The 13,644-nt window shown below is 39.0% G+C and overlaps 1 protein-coding gene across 1 annotated transcript; it reads right to left on the bottom strand.

Annotated features, from left to right (window-relative positions):
* Positions 1–2,268: 2,268 nt before the first annotated feature.
* On the bottom strand, positions 2,269–4,126 carry LOC131250760 (cytochrome P450 94A1-like). Its single transcript, XM_058251051.1, has one exon. It carries the CDS (start codon positions 3,835–3,837, stop codon positions 2,296–2,298), a length of 1,542 nt encoding a protein of 513 aa, XP_058107034.1. The 5' UTR covers positions 3,838–4,126; the 3' UTR covers positions 2,269–2,295.
* Between the last annotated feature and the right edge of the window lie 9,518 nt (positions 4,127–13,644).

Genomic DNA, 13,644 nt, shown 5'->3' with positions numbered 1-13,644 from the left:
AAAGACGAAAGGCCCAAGCCTGACATGGGCCGACGATAGCAGGCCCCAAATCGGGAAAAAATGTTGGCCGACCAGACCCAACACGAAAATTACTAAAATCTCAGTTCCTTGCTTGAATGGTTTTGGGAAGTGAGACTCCGGATCCACCGAGGTGGGTGGGACCCTGATTGTGGGGGCTCACATTGATGTATGTGCCTTAAATCCCCACCATCCAACCATTTTAACAGCTCATTTTAGGGCATCTTACCAAAATTGAAGCTGATTTAAATGTTAGGTGGAACACACCACAAGAAACATTTGTGATTGAATCTCCACCATTAAAAACTTCATCAATTCCATTGGAATGTTTATTTACCATCCAACGTGTTGATAAGGTCACAAACACCAGTATAAATAGACCACACAAATATCATCTTGTTTTTTGCATCCCACAAGAAGGTTTTAATGGTCAATTACCATTGTTTCCTTTACTATGGTATATGGGATTTGGATCTGCTTATTTTTTAGATCATGCCCTAAAATGAGTTTTCGGTACTAAGAAGCATAGATGCAGTCACATGCATCATGGTGGTCCCTCAGTCAGGTGTCCGGATCCGGGGTCTAACCTAATCCGCTCCCAATGGTTTTAATCTGTGGTTGATAAAAGTGGAAGTGGATTGCATCCTGGCCCCGCAATCCGATGCAATCCATCCAGACAGGGCTCTGTGGGTCCTACCATGATGTATGGGTTTTATGGACACCATCCATCCATTTTTCCATATCATTTTAAGGTATGAATCCAAAAACGAGATAGATCCAAAGCTTAAGTGGACCATCTAATGGGGATTGAACACCCACCATTAAAAGCTTGTCAGGTGCTACAGAAGTTTTGAATCAAGATGATATTTGTGTTTTCCCTTCGTCCATGTTTATATCATGACCTTAAATGGCAAATAAACATCACAGTAGCCATTGGGAAGGTTTTAACTATGGGTGCCATCAATATTTTTTATTTTATTTATTTATTTTTATTTTTTTTGTTAGCTTGTTAGTACACCCACTGTCAGTTCGCACTTCACTGTTAACCACCCCCACTAGGGAATCGATGCCATGACCTCAGTGTTTAGAAACGAGGTATCTTTCACTTAGTATACCACTTGAGCTATGGATCTGGGTGTGGGTGTCATCATAACAACTGCTTCATTGTGGTCCATTAAAGATTTGGGTGTACTTCCTTTTGAGCTATCCCATAAAATGATTTGGAACAATTGGATGGACAAAGTTGATAAAACCCACAAATTATAGTGGGTCCCACAAAGTCTCTGCCTAGACATATTATTGTCTAGGTGAGGGCAGGACATAATCCGCTCCGATCAAAATACACAACGCATGCACCAAGAAATAAATATCCGAAGGAACCATTTACAAATAATATGCATGGTTTGCCTAATTCAAGATTGAAATTGTGTACTTTTATGGTATAACACATGCACATAAGAAGTTTGATTGGGCGGCTACATAGAGCCAAAATGACTTGACCTAAAGCTTGGCCTGAAAATTGACAGCTATTTAATTAATTAAAGCCTTGCTATTTAATTAACATAAGATGATACAGTATGCTAAAACTGATTTTTAATCTTTAATAATTTTTGGGTCAGTCAGGTCGAACCAAGTTAGGCCTAGGCTCAACCAAATTATTTCAGGTCAGGCTTAGCCTTCCCAGTTAAGTGTTGGGTCAGGCTCGGCTCAGCCCAAACCCAGACCATTACATCCATACTTTGCTTGGTGAGCCGACTTAAACTGAATCATGCTAATTTGACTGGCATTTTAATTTTAAAGAAAGCATGATATAAATTATTAAATATTGAGTTGGGTTAAGTCATAGACTCAACTCGCGTCAACCCAACCCAGCTAAAGACCGAGTCAAGTCGGGTTTTTAGGTTTTTGGAATATCAACATAGGATGCCAACCCAAGGTCTCCAACTTAACCCAAATTAATACATGTATTTGAACTTGACCCAACCTAACTCTCCCTTAATTCAACTCAAATTTAAATAAGGTTGGGGTTTTCCAACCCAAAGCCAAAGCCAAACCCAACCCAAGGACCTTGACATCCCAAAACACCATGGGTTGGGTCAATTGGGTTTGGGTTGGGTCATTTGAGTTTAGGTCAAAGGCCTATCTTAGTTGCAGCCCCATTGTGAATATTGATAGATTGTACTCCAACCGAATTTAATCCTTAATATAAAATGATATACAGATGATGTTTTTTTTAAAGGAAAAATAATATATATATATATATAAAGCGGAACCTGGCTAGTATTTTCTTCTGCTGACCCGGACAGGAAATCCACCGTCCATCTTGAGAGTGAGAGACATCACATATGTCGGCATTTCCTCCCTCACTCCCACCACTTCAAACCCATAAATCACAGCTGCTGCTACTGACTTCATCTGCACATACGCCATCTCCTTCCCCAAACAAACTCGTGGCCCACCATGGAAAACTGGAAACCGGAACTGGTCCACCCCAACGAACGTTCCATATTCATCCAACCACCTCTCCGGCTTAAATTCCAAACACTCCTTCCCCCACAACCTCTCCATCCTCCCCATAGCATACGCCGAGTAGTCTGCAAACCATCCAGCCCCCACACGTGTCCCATCTGGCATCACATCATCAGCTACTGCCACCCTCGAGTCAATCGGCACCGGCGGATATAGCCGTAGCGACTCAGTTATAGCTGCATGCAAGTAATTCAAACTCTTCAGCTCTTCATACTCCAAGATCTCCCCATCCCGCCGCTGCGCTTCCACCATTGCTTCCGATATCTCGGCGTAGGCCCGTTTCTCGCATTTTGGGTTCGTTGAGAGTAGCCAGAAGAACCATGTTAGCGCCGTTGATGTCGAGTCCTTCCCAGCTAATATGAAGCTTATGATGATATCTCTAAGGAACTTGCACTTCTCTATCGGATCCTGCAGGTTTGAGTCTTGATTAGTAGACATGAATCTTGAGAGCAAATCACGATCTGGGTCATTCTTATTTTTGATTTTCTTCGACTCTATGATCTTCATCGCGTAATTATCTATAATACCAATCAGCTGTTTGAGCTTTCTTTCCGAGCCAATGCGTAGAAGCTTCTTGAATTTCCAGACCCATGGCGTCGGGGCCATGAACCGTGCTGAGCAGATCTCTACTGCCTCATCGAAGGCCTGAACAAACAGCGGCTGAGTATCTGAATTCGACGGATCTAAGCATGCTGGGTCATCTCCAAATGCAAGATTGCAGATGTTGTCGAATGAGAATTTTCGGAAGATGTCCTGAAGATCGATGATCTGATTGGTGTTTGATGCTGAGATGAGTGTTGGGAGGAGGCGGTTGATGGTTTCGGAACGGACGGTGTCGGCGACGAAGGATTTGAGGGAGCGAGTGTTGAATTCATGGCTGGCGATTTTGCGTTGAGATGACCATAGCTGGCCGTCGACGTTGAAGATGCCATGGCCGAGGAGTTCGGAGAGGACGGAGTGGAAACGGTCGCCTTTGATGTAATTGGAGAAATTGGATTTGAGGAGGTGGTCGACGTTGGTGGGGTCAGCGGTGCAGATGCCGCGGGAAGTGAAGAGCGGGCCGCGGACGTTGATGGTGTTTGATGGGGAATCAGAGAGCATTTGAGTGGCCCAATCAAAGAAGCGGTGGCGATTGTGGAGGAAGGCGATGAGGTTGCCGATGATGGGGTGGGTGGAGGGAGTTGGGGTGGTGGTGGAGTGTTTTGGATGGAAGAAGGAGGAGAGATAGAAGAGTAGGAAGAGAGAAGAAGAGATGAGGAGAGAGAAGAGAATGGTTGTTTCCATTTCCATTTCTTTCTTCTACTGTAATTGCAGGTGTTAGGAGGTAGAGATGATAGTGGACAGAAGAAGGTGTTTGGTTGTTGGGAAATTCATTCTCTGATTTTTGTGATTCTAACAATGAGAAATGGCTGGATTTTGTTTGGTTGAGACAGTCCGATTTCCTGGAAGAAAAAAAAAAGTCTACAGAGCTATTTCAATCAATGGGTTTTGCATTCCGAGGCAAATATTTAGAATTTCTTTTTATATATAATTTATTAGGAGGTGAATTAAGCGATTCTACTGTTGTTTGATTTGTAATTGGAATTCTCATCTGTATTAGGAGATGAATTAAGCGATTCTACTGTTGTTTGCTTTGTAATTGGAATTCTCCTCTTCATTTCCTGCTTTTTTGGATAATAGACTATCAATAATGTGGCGTGAAACGCTGATCACAGTATCTTATCTCTGATTGGATATTGGTAACTCTGATCCTTTCGAAATCACGGCAAACATGGATAGGCCTAGGTGCGTTGACACGCATAGTTTCATGGGCCTACCATGATGTATGTTGTTATATCAACACCGTCTATCCATCTTGCATGACATTTTTATCGAAGTAGTAAAAAAAATAAGGTTGATCCAAAGTCGAAATGGACCACATCATAGCTAGCAATTGGGATTGAATGCTTGCCATTGAAAACTTCATGGGTCTTCGAAAGTGTTGGATCAAGCTGATATTTGTATTTTATTTTCATCCTGGCTTGCTTGACCTTATGAGTTGATGGGAAATAAACATCCTATTGGTCCTAGGGAAGGTTTCAATGTCCTAATGCTCTTTTTAGTTTAGTTGACCTGAGCTTTAAATCTTTCTCATTCTTTAACACATGTCCTAAAATGATATTGCAAAATAGATAGAAAGTGTGGACACTATATATATATATATATATATATATATATATATATATATATATAGGGAAAAGGTACTATGCGCTCGACCTCACGATAAGCTCCCGTGAGGTCGAGTTGTGTGGGCCCCACTGTGATGCGTGTCGACCATCAACACCGTGCATTTGATGGGTCCCCTCTAAATTATGGGATATCCCAAAAATCAGCCGTATACGGAACTCAGGTGGGCCATACCATCTAAAATCATGTGAAGACATGCCAAAAACATATAAAAGCACTTGGTGGGGCCCACCTGAGTTTTGAATGCTGCTGAAACTTGGTCTGAACCCTCATTCAAGTGGGACACACATAATGGATGGGCTGGATTTGCAAACCACATCTTGGTGGGCCCAAAAAATGATTATGAATGTTTTAATGGTGCACGGCCCCTCCCCACTTCTGTATGTGGTGTGGCCCACACAAGTCACGGATTGACTTGATTTTTGAGACCTAGGCCCATGATGGAATGGTGCATCTGACTGATGGGGTAGATGTTCGAAATGCATCATGGTGGGGCCCACACAACTCGACCTCATGGGACGGTCTTGTGAGGTCGAGCGCATAGTACCTTTTCCCATATATATATATATATATATATATATATATATATATATATATATATATATATATATATATATATATATATATATATATATTCAAGTAATATATATATATACTTAATTTACATGTTGGAGATTGGAGGAGTTGATGCCCCCATTACTCAATTTTACTTTCAATTGCTATAGCAATGATAATTATTACTTATTTTGGTAATCGATAATCCAAACGGGCCCCTTAAATGTCACATTGAATTTTGAAAATTGTAGAAATAAAAAAGTAGAATAATTATATAATGAAGTTGTTGGCTTTAGCTCGGTTTGTTTTAGTCATGTGTGGTGTGTGTAGGTGTGTTACAACTTTGATCCCAAGTGTCAAGATAGGCAGATACATCGAATGTGATTGTATATGACTGATACCTAAGAATATACGTTCTTCGACCACTCACACAAGATTGTTATAAGATAAGCATACAACTGTTGGAGGGTGGGGCTCTTCCTCTAAGGATGGGTTGCACTTTGCCTTCAATATGAAAGGATTTTTGATATACCAGGTAATCAAGAACAATCACATAGAAAAAAGAATATTTACAAATCTACCGTATGACGAGACTGCAATGAGCTTTCCGAATGAGGAGCTATTTATATTGAAACGGAACTACTCTAGTACGAGAGCATAGACTTGAATTACAGCTAGAATTTACCACTAGAGATTATTGCTACTCCTATTATACAATTAAAATACTCTACATCCGTCTACATTGGTTTCTGTTCTTTGTATTCTTGTAACCGTTTAAGATAGTCGAATCATCGCCACGTCAGTCTTCCAAATCCTTTTGCCTCTTTGTATTTTTCTAACAATTTATATCCTCTTGGCCACTTTCCCTCTTTTAGACTTCTTAGTTGTGCCCCATCATCAGATGATGTGTAGTACTATCCAGCTCAACGCCATGTGTTTCCATAAAAAGTACTCCAAACATCTTTAAGATCTTTTCGCATGCTATTCTCTTTATGCAACAACAGGTGTCATTCTCCAATTGGTTATTCCAAGAATGGCCATAGATAGAGTACAACTAAAGTAATTTTATTTTATATAGGAATAAGGAATTATTGAGCTAAAGAATATAGATATTAGCAACCAAATATCCCTCCTATCCCTACTTTCTTATTAGGGGTCATTGGGCACTATGGATTGGGGATTGGAGGGTATTCGGATCCTAAGGGCTGTTTGATAGGGCGGATTGAGGCTTAGATTAGCAATCTTCTTCCCTTTTTACTCATTTTTTAAGGCATAAGAGTCACACATGTAACATGAGTGTCGTTAGGATACTACACGTGGCTTGCTGATGATATATCCCCAATCATATTATCAACTGGTCGGATTGTTAAAATTACAACAATAGAATGACCAGAGTTGTTCAAATATTAGCTAATGCAGGGATGAACGTGATGAGGATAACTACTTCGAATCCACGGCGCTTCTCTGGACTCCTCACAGAGACTTCTCGAATCCACGAGGAAAGAAAGCAGAAAATAGAAATAAATTCTAATAAATTCGAAATTGATTAATTGATGAATAAAAACGAGTTCACAACCCTTTAAATAGGGGTACCAAACAATGGGAAAGAAATCAGAATCAAACTACAACTCAAACTCCTAGAATCTGCGACTTACTATAAATAGTAAACTTACTATTTATAGACGGTCGTGATGTCTACTATTGCGCAAGGTTTTCGGCCAAAAATAGTAAGTGTCCTATTTGGCTTCACCAAACCATTCTCCTAATTATTCTAAGATTTTTTCACGTTGGGCGCAACTCCTAAAGCCCGACGGATGAAGAGTTATAATCAAACTAAAACTTACTATTTATAGTAAAAACAAAATTAAAACAGGAAAACGACCATTGATACAGGAGTTTTTCGTAATTCCCGGCTGCGTAACCCAGCGTAGCGGGGTTGGTTGGCTTCAGTAGCTCGTTTTACCCCAAAATCATATATTTTACGTCAGATAACTCATTCCAGATCGCAAGATACGCTCGATTTAAGGTTCGATGGTCTGAATCACTTCTGTCGTCGATCGGGCCTTTTCTGATCCATCTTGGACATGTAACTGTCCGCGACCCGCTCTACATCATTAGCTATGTAAATCAACGATTAAAATACATTGGTTAGTTGCTCGATAGTGATCTTATGCTTATGAGATATTTGGAATTTTATCTTTTTTTTTTTGCAAAGTATATAATTTCAATGGGCTTATTATGTGTCAAATATTATATATATACAATAATTAGGGATATTAATGTTAATTTAATAATTAAATTTAAACTCTTGTAAATATACTGCATAATTTCAAAGCATTGATATTTTTGGACTACAATAAAATCTAATACAAGCTGCCGAGCACATTTGAAGGATTCATTATCACCATTGATACTGAGTCATATTGATTCAAAATTCAAATACTTTGATATCTAAGCTCCCAAATAAGCCCTTAAAATTAGACCGGATATTAAGTTCTTATGGGTAGGGTTTATGGTGATTGAGACTCTTGATCTAATGGACCCACCTTGATTGGTCCGTGCTTGTATTATGACTACTGCCGTAACCATTCAAATGATTAAAGAAAACATAAGGCAACTGACAGAAGAAAATTGTGATAATGGATCGAAAATATTGAAAGACAAAAATCGAAAGCTGAAATTAATTTGAGAGATGTTGAGAGGCATCTGCCGCATGTAGTGGGTCCCTCGTATAAAAATACGGTTGTAAATAGGCCCATCGTGTCCCTTGTCAGGATCATGCTTTTGCTCCTTTGTATTGTCCACAGTTAAAATTTAAAGAGAAAGAGACAACTATTGAAGTGATGTTATCAAGTTCTGTGGGCCCCACCATGATGATGAAGTGTGTTGTATCTATACCGTTCATCCTTTTGGTTAGGCCATTTTAGGGCATGAACTAAAAAATGAAGTAGGTCTAAAGCTCAAGTGGACCCTAATGCTCACCGTTGAAACCTTTCTAAGGCCCACCATGATGTCTAATTGAGATCCAACCTGTTCATGAGTTCACACAGACATGTAAGAAAGTAAAACAAAAATGTCAGCTTGATTGAAAACTTCTATGACCCTCGAGAAGTTTTTAACCGTAGGCGTTCAATGCCCATTATTTCTCTGGTCAAGTACACTTGAGCTTTGGATTTGCCTCATTATTTGGTCAGAAATCCTGGCCATTCCCTACATGATTGGGAAAGGGATGGTCAAAAAAATAAGGACAAATCAGGTATGGATTTAGTGTAATTTTTGCCTAGTAGACCATAACATGTGTCATGGACTTAATGGACGGTTCAGATTGATTGATTGGATTGTCCAAGTGGCTAGATGCGGCTAGTGCTCCTAGTTGCATGTATTACTTGAACAGTTCAATTGATCCATCTGAACCGTTTATTATATCCAAGATACATTTTATTTGATGGGTTCGGTGAAAAAAAAAATATACATAATACCTATTAGATGATTTGATCCATTCCCCATTTGTCATTGTTCTTGTAGTAGTCCTTTTTTCCAACCCATGGTTGGGATGGTTAGGATTGCCTAATAGGAGTGATTCTTCATATGGCTCCAACAAAAAGATTGATCAAATGGTTGATTAGACCTATTTCGCGAAAATGAATTCCACCGTCCATATTAAAGGCTAATGATCAGATGGTTAGGATTATCGGATTGGTGTTATATTTGTATGACAGGCTATGAAATCTATGCTGGACATAATGGACGGTCTGGATCAATCTATTGAATTGTCTAAGTATTCTGATGCAACTACGAGCAGTATAACTTACGGTGCTGCGAAAAGCACTGGAACATTTCTCTTTCTTGAACTGTGGTCCGGGATCTGGATATCCCCTCTCTCCTGCCACACGTGCCCCTTTCTCTTTCGGTTGCGAAACATGTGCCAATATCCGGGCCTTATCCTTTGGGGCCCACCTTGAAATTGCCGTGGATTGATTAAAGGCTGATGGTGGTGAGATTGTTAAAGTTGTCAGATTGTTGTGATATATGCATGGTAGGTCATGAAATCTATGTTGTACCCAATGGACAGTCTAGATCTATTGATTGAATTGTCCAAGAGTCCTGATGTTATTAGTAGGAGTGGACCCACCATGATGTATATGTTTTATCCATGCTGTTCATCTATTTTGCAAGCTCATTTTAAGGCAGTGGGCCCACCATTATGTATGTATTTACCCATGCCATCCATCCATTTTGGGAGCTAATTATAGGGCAGTGGGCCCCACCATGATGTCTGTGTTTTATTCATGCTGTCCGTACATTTTTGCCGGCTCATTTTAGGCCATGGATCTGATGTGAACCACATTATACAAAACAACGGAGAATAAATACTCACCGTAGAGAACATTTGGAGGGCAACGTGAGTTTTCGATCAAGAAGATATTCGCGTTTTCTTTTTATCCAAGTGTGACCTTATTAATAAGGTGGAGGGCAAATAAACATCACAATTTGCCTTAAAAAGTTTTTAAATGCGGACGTTGAGTCAACACTATTTTCATATGGTGTGGTCCACATTAAATTTAAATTTGCCTCATTTTTCAGCTCATGCTCTAAAATTAGAGGTGTACATGAGTTAAACTAAGTCGAGCTTGGCACTACTTGACTCAATTCAGCCACTTGTTGACCTTAGCTTGAACTCGGCTCAGCTCAGTCCTTGAGCCTGATTGGCCAGCTCGGCTCGATTCGGTCAGCAGCTCGGGCGAATTCGAGCCAAGATCGAGCCGAGTTCACCTGTGCGACATTTTTACAAACACATTGTCTGCACCTTCAAAATCTCACCGTATATAAAACAACAATAATGGTTTTATATGTATTTTATTAAACATCTCATAAGCAATATAAAAATCAAGAAAAAAAAGGGTATTTGTTTCATATATGTACTTTCCTTGCCACCAGCCACTCTTCATTGAATCATTTCTTCAAACATTAGGTGAGCAACAACAATATCAAAGTAACCGGGTCATTGAACTGAATTGATCCGAGTTCGATTCGAGTTGGGATCGATCCAAGTCGAGTTGAGCCCGGGCAAACTCAAACTCAGTTCGAAATTTTTTCAACCTCAAAAAATCAGCTCAACTCAGCTTGAACTCACTTTCAAACTGAGTTGAATCGAGCTATTTTGAGTCAAGTCGAGCGAGCTACCGAGCTAACTTTGCTCATGTACAGCCCTAACTAAAATAAAGTGTCAAAGTAGATAAACACCACGAATAAAACACATACATCATGGCATGCCTATAGAGCTTTGACACCAGCTATCTATCTGGCTCGTGTTAGGTCCCTAGCCAAAGCACCTTCCTGAGTGCAATAGAGCATTTTCTTTTTTCCCTTTTTGGGTATGCACAGTAGCATCACCTCCAAACAAAGAATGACAAACATAATACTCCGGAATGCCTTGACGGATGATACACATGAATTTATAAAAGTTTTATACACATAGTAAATCAACTCAAATTAAACTATACAAATTATGATGTACCATAGACCAGAGATTGTGCTTGTACGATTGTTTGACCATTGAATTAGAGTTGGTAGACAAATTAGATTGTATAAATTATGACAGACGGCTTGGAGTAGGTAGACATTTACTGGACAGTTAAAATGCAAAATATCCAACAGTTCCATTTCGTTAAGAACAACAGTTCCATTTCGTTAAGAATGTATACCAGATCAAGAGATTTAGGATTGGTCAATCAATCTTATTTTGAGATTGTGACTTGGCCACAAGAAGTTTTATAATTTAGTCTGTTTAACTCATATGAAGCATCATACTCCACCAGAGTATTAAATACTTCTCCAAACAAGAACACGACAATAGATAAGGGTGAATGATCAATGCGGGACCCACTCTAATGTGTCCATGCCATCCAATCCATCCATCAGATTCAACCCATTATACCAAAGGGGGAGAGGAAGACCACTGTAGAAAGTTTCTAATTGTGTGTGGGGCCCACATTGCGTGTATATGCCATCTAATCTAGTCATCAAATGGGCTCCACTAAAATGAAGTGACATTAAAAGGTTTATGCCCTTCTTTAACTCAAATGATTCATATGCGAATTTACAGGTTTTAAGTACAATTTTGCACTCACATCATGGTAGGCTTGTAGAAGTTCGAGTGTCCAAGAACTCTCATATCTTCGAACGATGTGATCACTCTATAATGGAATCGTAGTATACTTGTGCCGCGAAATTTAATATCGGGTGTGGTTTGACTCAAATCAATGTAATTGTTAATCATTACATTTCTAACAATGAAGTGGTGAGTTTAATGAGTTAGAACTACACATAAATGAAATGAAGTGACTCTGAACTCAACTAATCTAACCAAGTTCTAGGAATCTGGTTACTCAAAGAGGAGTTAGGTATCTCCTTCAGCCTAGTCATATGGTCTTCATGCTAAGATGAGTGAGAAAGGAAGAGTTTGAGGAAATTTCATTGCATTTATAAAGGGAATTGATATACTTTTAATGGAAATGATGCAAATGAAGACAAATGAATGTAAAATGCACTCTTCTAAGTCTTCGTGGCCTAGATCTTCTCTCCTTATTCGATAACTTGTCATTGATCGACTGTATTTAGCTTATCAAAACAAAGGACCCAAATCAAAATAATTCCATTGAGCCCTCCATCCCTAACACTCATAGAACATCTCCGTTTCCTCCTCCGTTACTCATTGCTCTGTCTCATTCTCTAGTTCTTTTTTCTCTTCTTATTGAGTTCTCAACATACTACAGTTTGAAGATCTAAATATGAGATCTTCTCTATTTATACATATATCAATGATCATCCTATAAAATGAAAAATCATAAGTGGTGTTTAAAGGAGTATGGAAAAAATGGATTTGCTTATTCTCAACCATTATATGCAAGGATAAGATTTCCATTGCCTTTTTTGAATAAGATTATGCAGTTAGAGAGGAATCATGGAGAATTTCATGGAAGTTGACCAATTGACTTTTTTTTTTCTTAGTTTAGGCACAATCAACTCCATTTAGCTTATCTTTGAGTGTAATGAATTAAAGTAGATATCATATTCACTAATCAGTCTTATGAAAAGAGAGAAATTGGATTAATTGTAGAATCCTCTATAATTGGCTAAATACAACTTATGGCTATATCGTTGTTGATTATGTATCTTCTGATTTTCATATCCAAATCTTTTGATTCATATATCATTTGGAAACTCTTTTAACTCTCAATATAATAACATAAAAGATCATAAATGATTGTGGCTACAACTCAAAGTATAATTAAGAAAACATGATTGAAACCCATTTTAGTTATGCCCCGTACTTCACATCATTTTGGATCCACTAATCACATTCTTTACATTCATTTGATAAAAGCTTTCACAGGATTTTGCATATCTATCAAATTACTTCACAATGAATACCCAAAGAGAGACGTAAAAAGACATTACATCATGGTGGCTGCAGCACAACATCTGAAGCATGGTGGAAAATGTCACCAAGTTCCACAGGGCCCACCATAATATCTGTTATATCCACTCCATTGATTCATTTTGCAAGATCATTTTAAAACCGTTTCAAAACTTGAGTAGGTCCACAGAAAATAGTAGAGATTGAATGTCTTTTTGAAATCGGTGGTTTTTTGAAAAAAAAAAACAATTTGAAATTTCAAATTTTCGGAAATTTGCTGCCAAAATGATTTTTGAGATTTTTAAAATAAAAAGTGTAGTGTGTGCTTTTGTCCCATATCAGAAATGATAAAATAAGTTTTTGGATTTATATGTGGATGTGTGTAGTATTCTTACTTGGAAGTTTTGGAGAATGAGACGCTCGGGTTTCGAATTCCAGTGCGTGACACTGAAATGCACGCACACACGGGCAATATGACTGTAATGGCGCTAGTTGGCGCACTTTGTACTTTGCTCGCAGAGTGATTGCTCCCTCGGGACCTTACGCGAACCGTTGCGAGATGGTGTGAGGGATCTATTAGGAGCCTAGGCACGAAGGATTTGAGATGAGCCAATTCTTTATAGGCGACTGAGAACGGTCAGATCCTTAATCCGAAACGTTCAGCCGCTTCTGAAAACGGCTAGCTGCCTTGAAAGCCATAATGGTCCGAAAATGGATAGACTTTAATGATCCAACGGTCAGATCTTCTGATCCGATGATCATAAACGGCCGAAATTAATGATCAACAGTCAGAAACGTTTTTCAAATGTTCTAAACCATTGATGACCACCTAGCAACAGTCCACTCCCTGGTGCCTATATAAACTGAACCATTTCAGTCCAAACATCATCAACTCG

The sequence above is a fragment of the Magnolia sinica genome, chromosome 7 (genome assembly GCF_029962835.1).
Source record: "Magnolia sinica isolate HGM2019 chromosome 7, MsV1, whole genome shotgun sequence".
Classification (NCBI taxonomy): domain Eukaryota; kingdom Viridiplantae; phylum Streptophyta; class Magnoliopsida; order Magnoliales; family Magnoliaceae; genus Magnolia; species Magnolia sinica.
This window is presented reverse-complemented; position numbering and strand designations above follow the sequence as displayed.

Excerpts from the sequence above, each read along its gene's own strand:
- LOC131250760 (XM_058251051.1), bottom strand. The coding sequence starts at position 3,837 with ATGGAAATGGAAACAACCATTCTCTTCTCTCTCCTCATCTCTTCTTCT.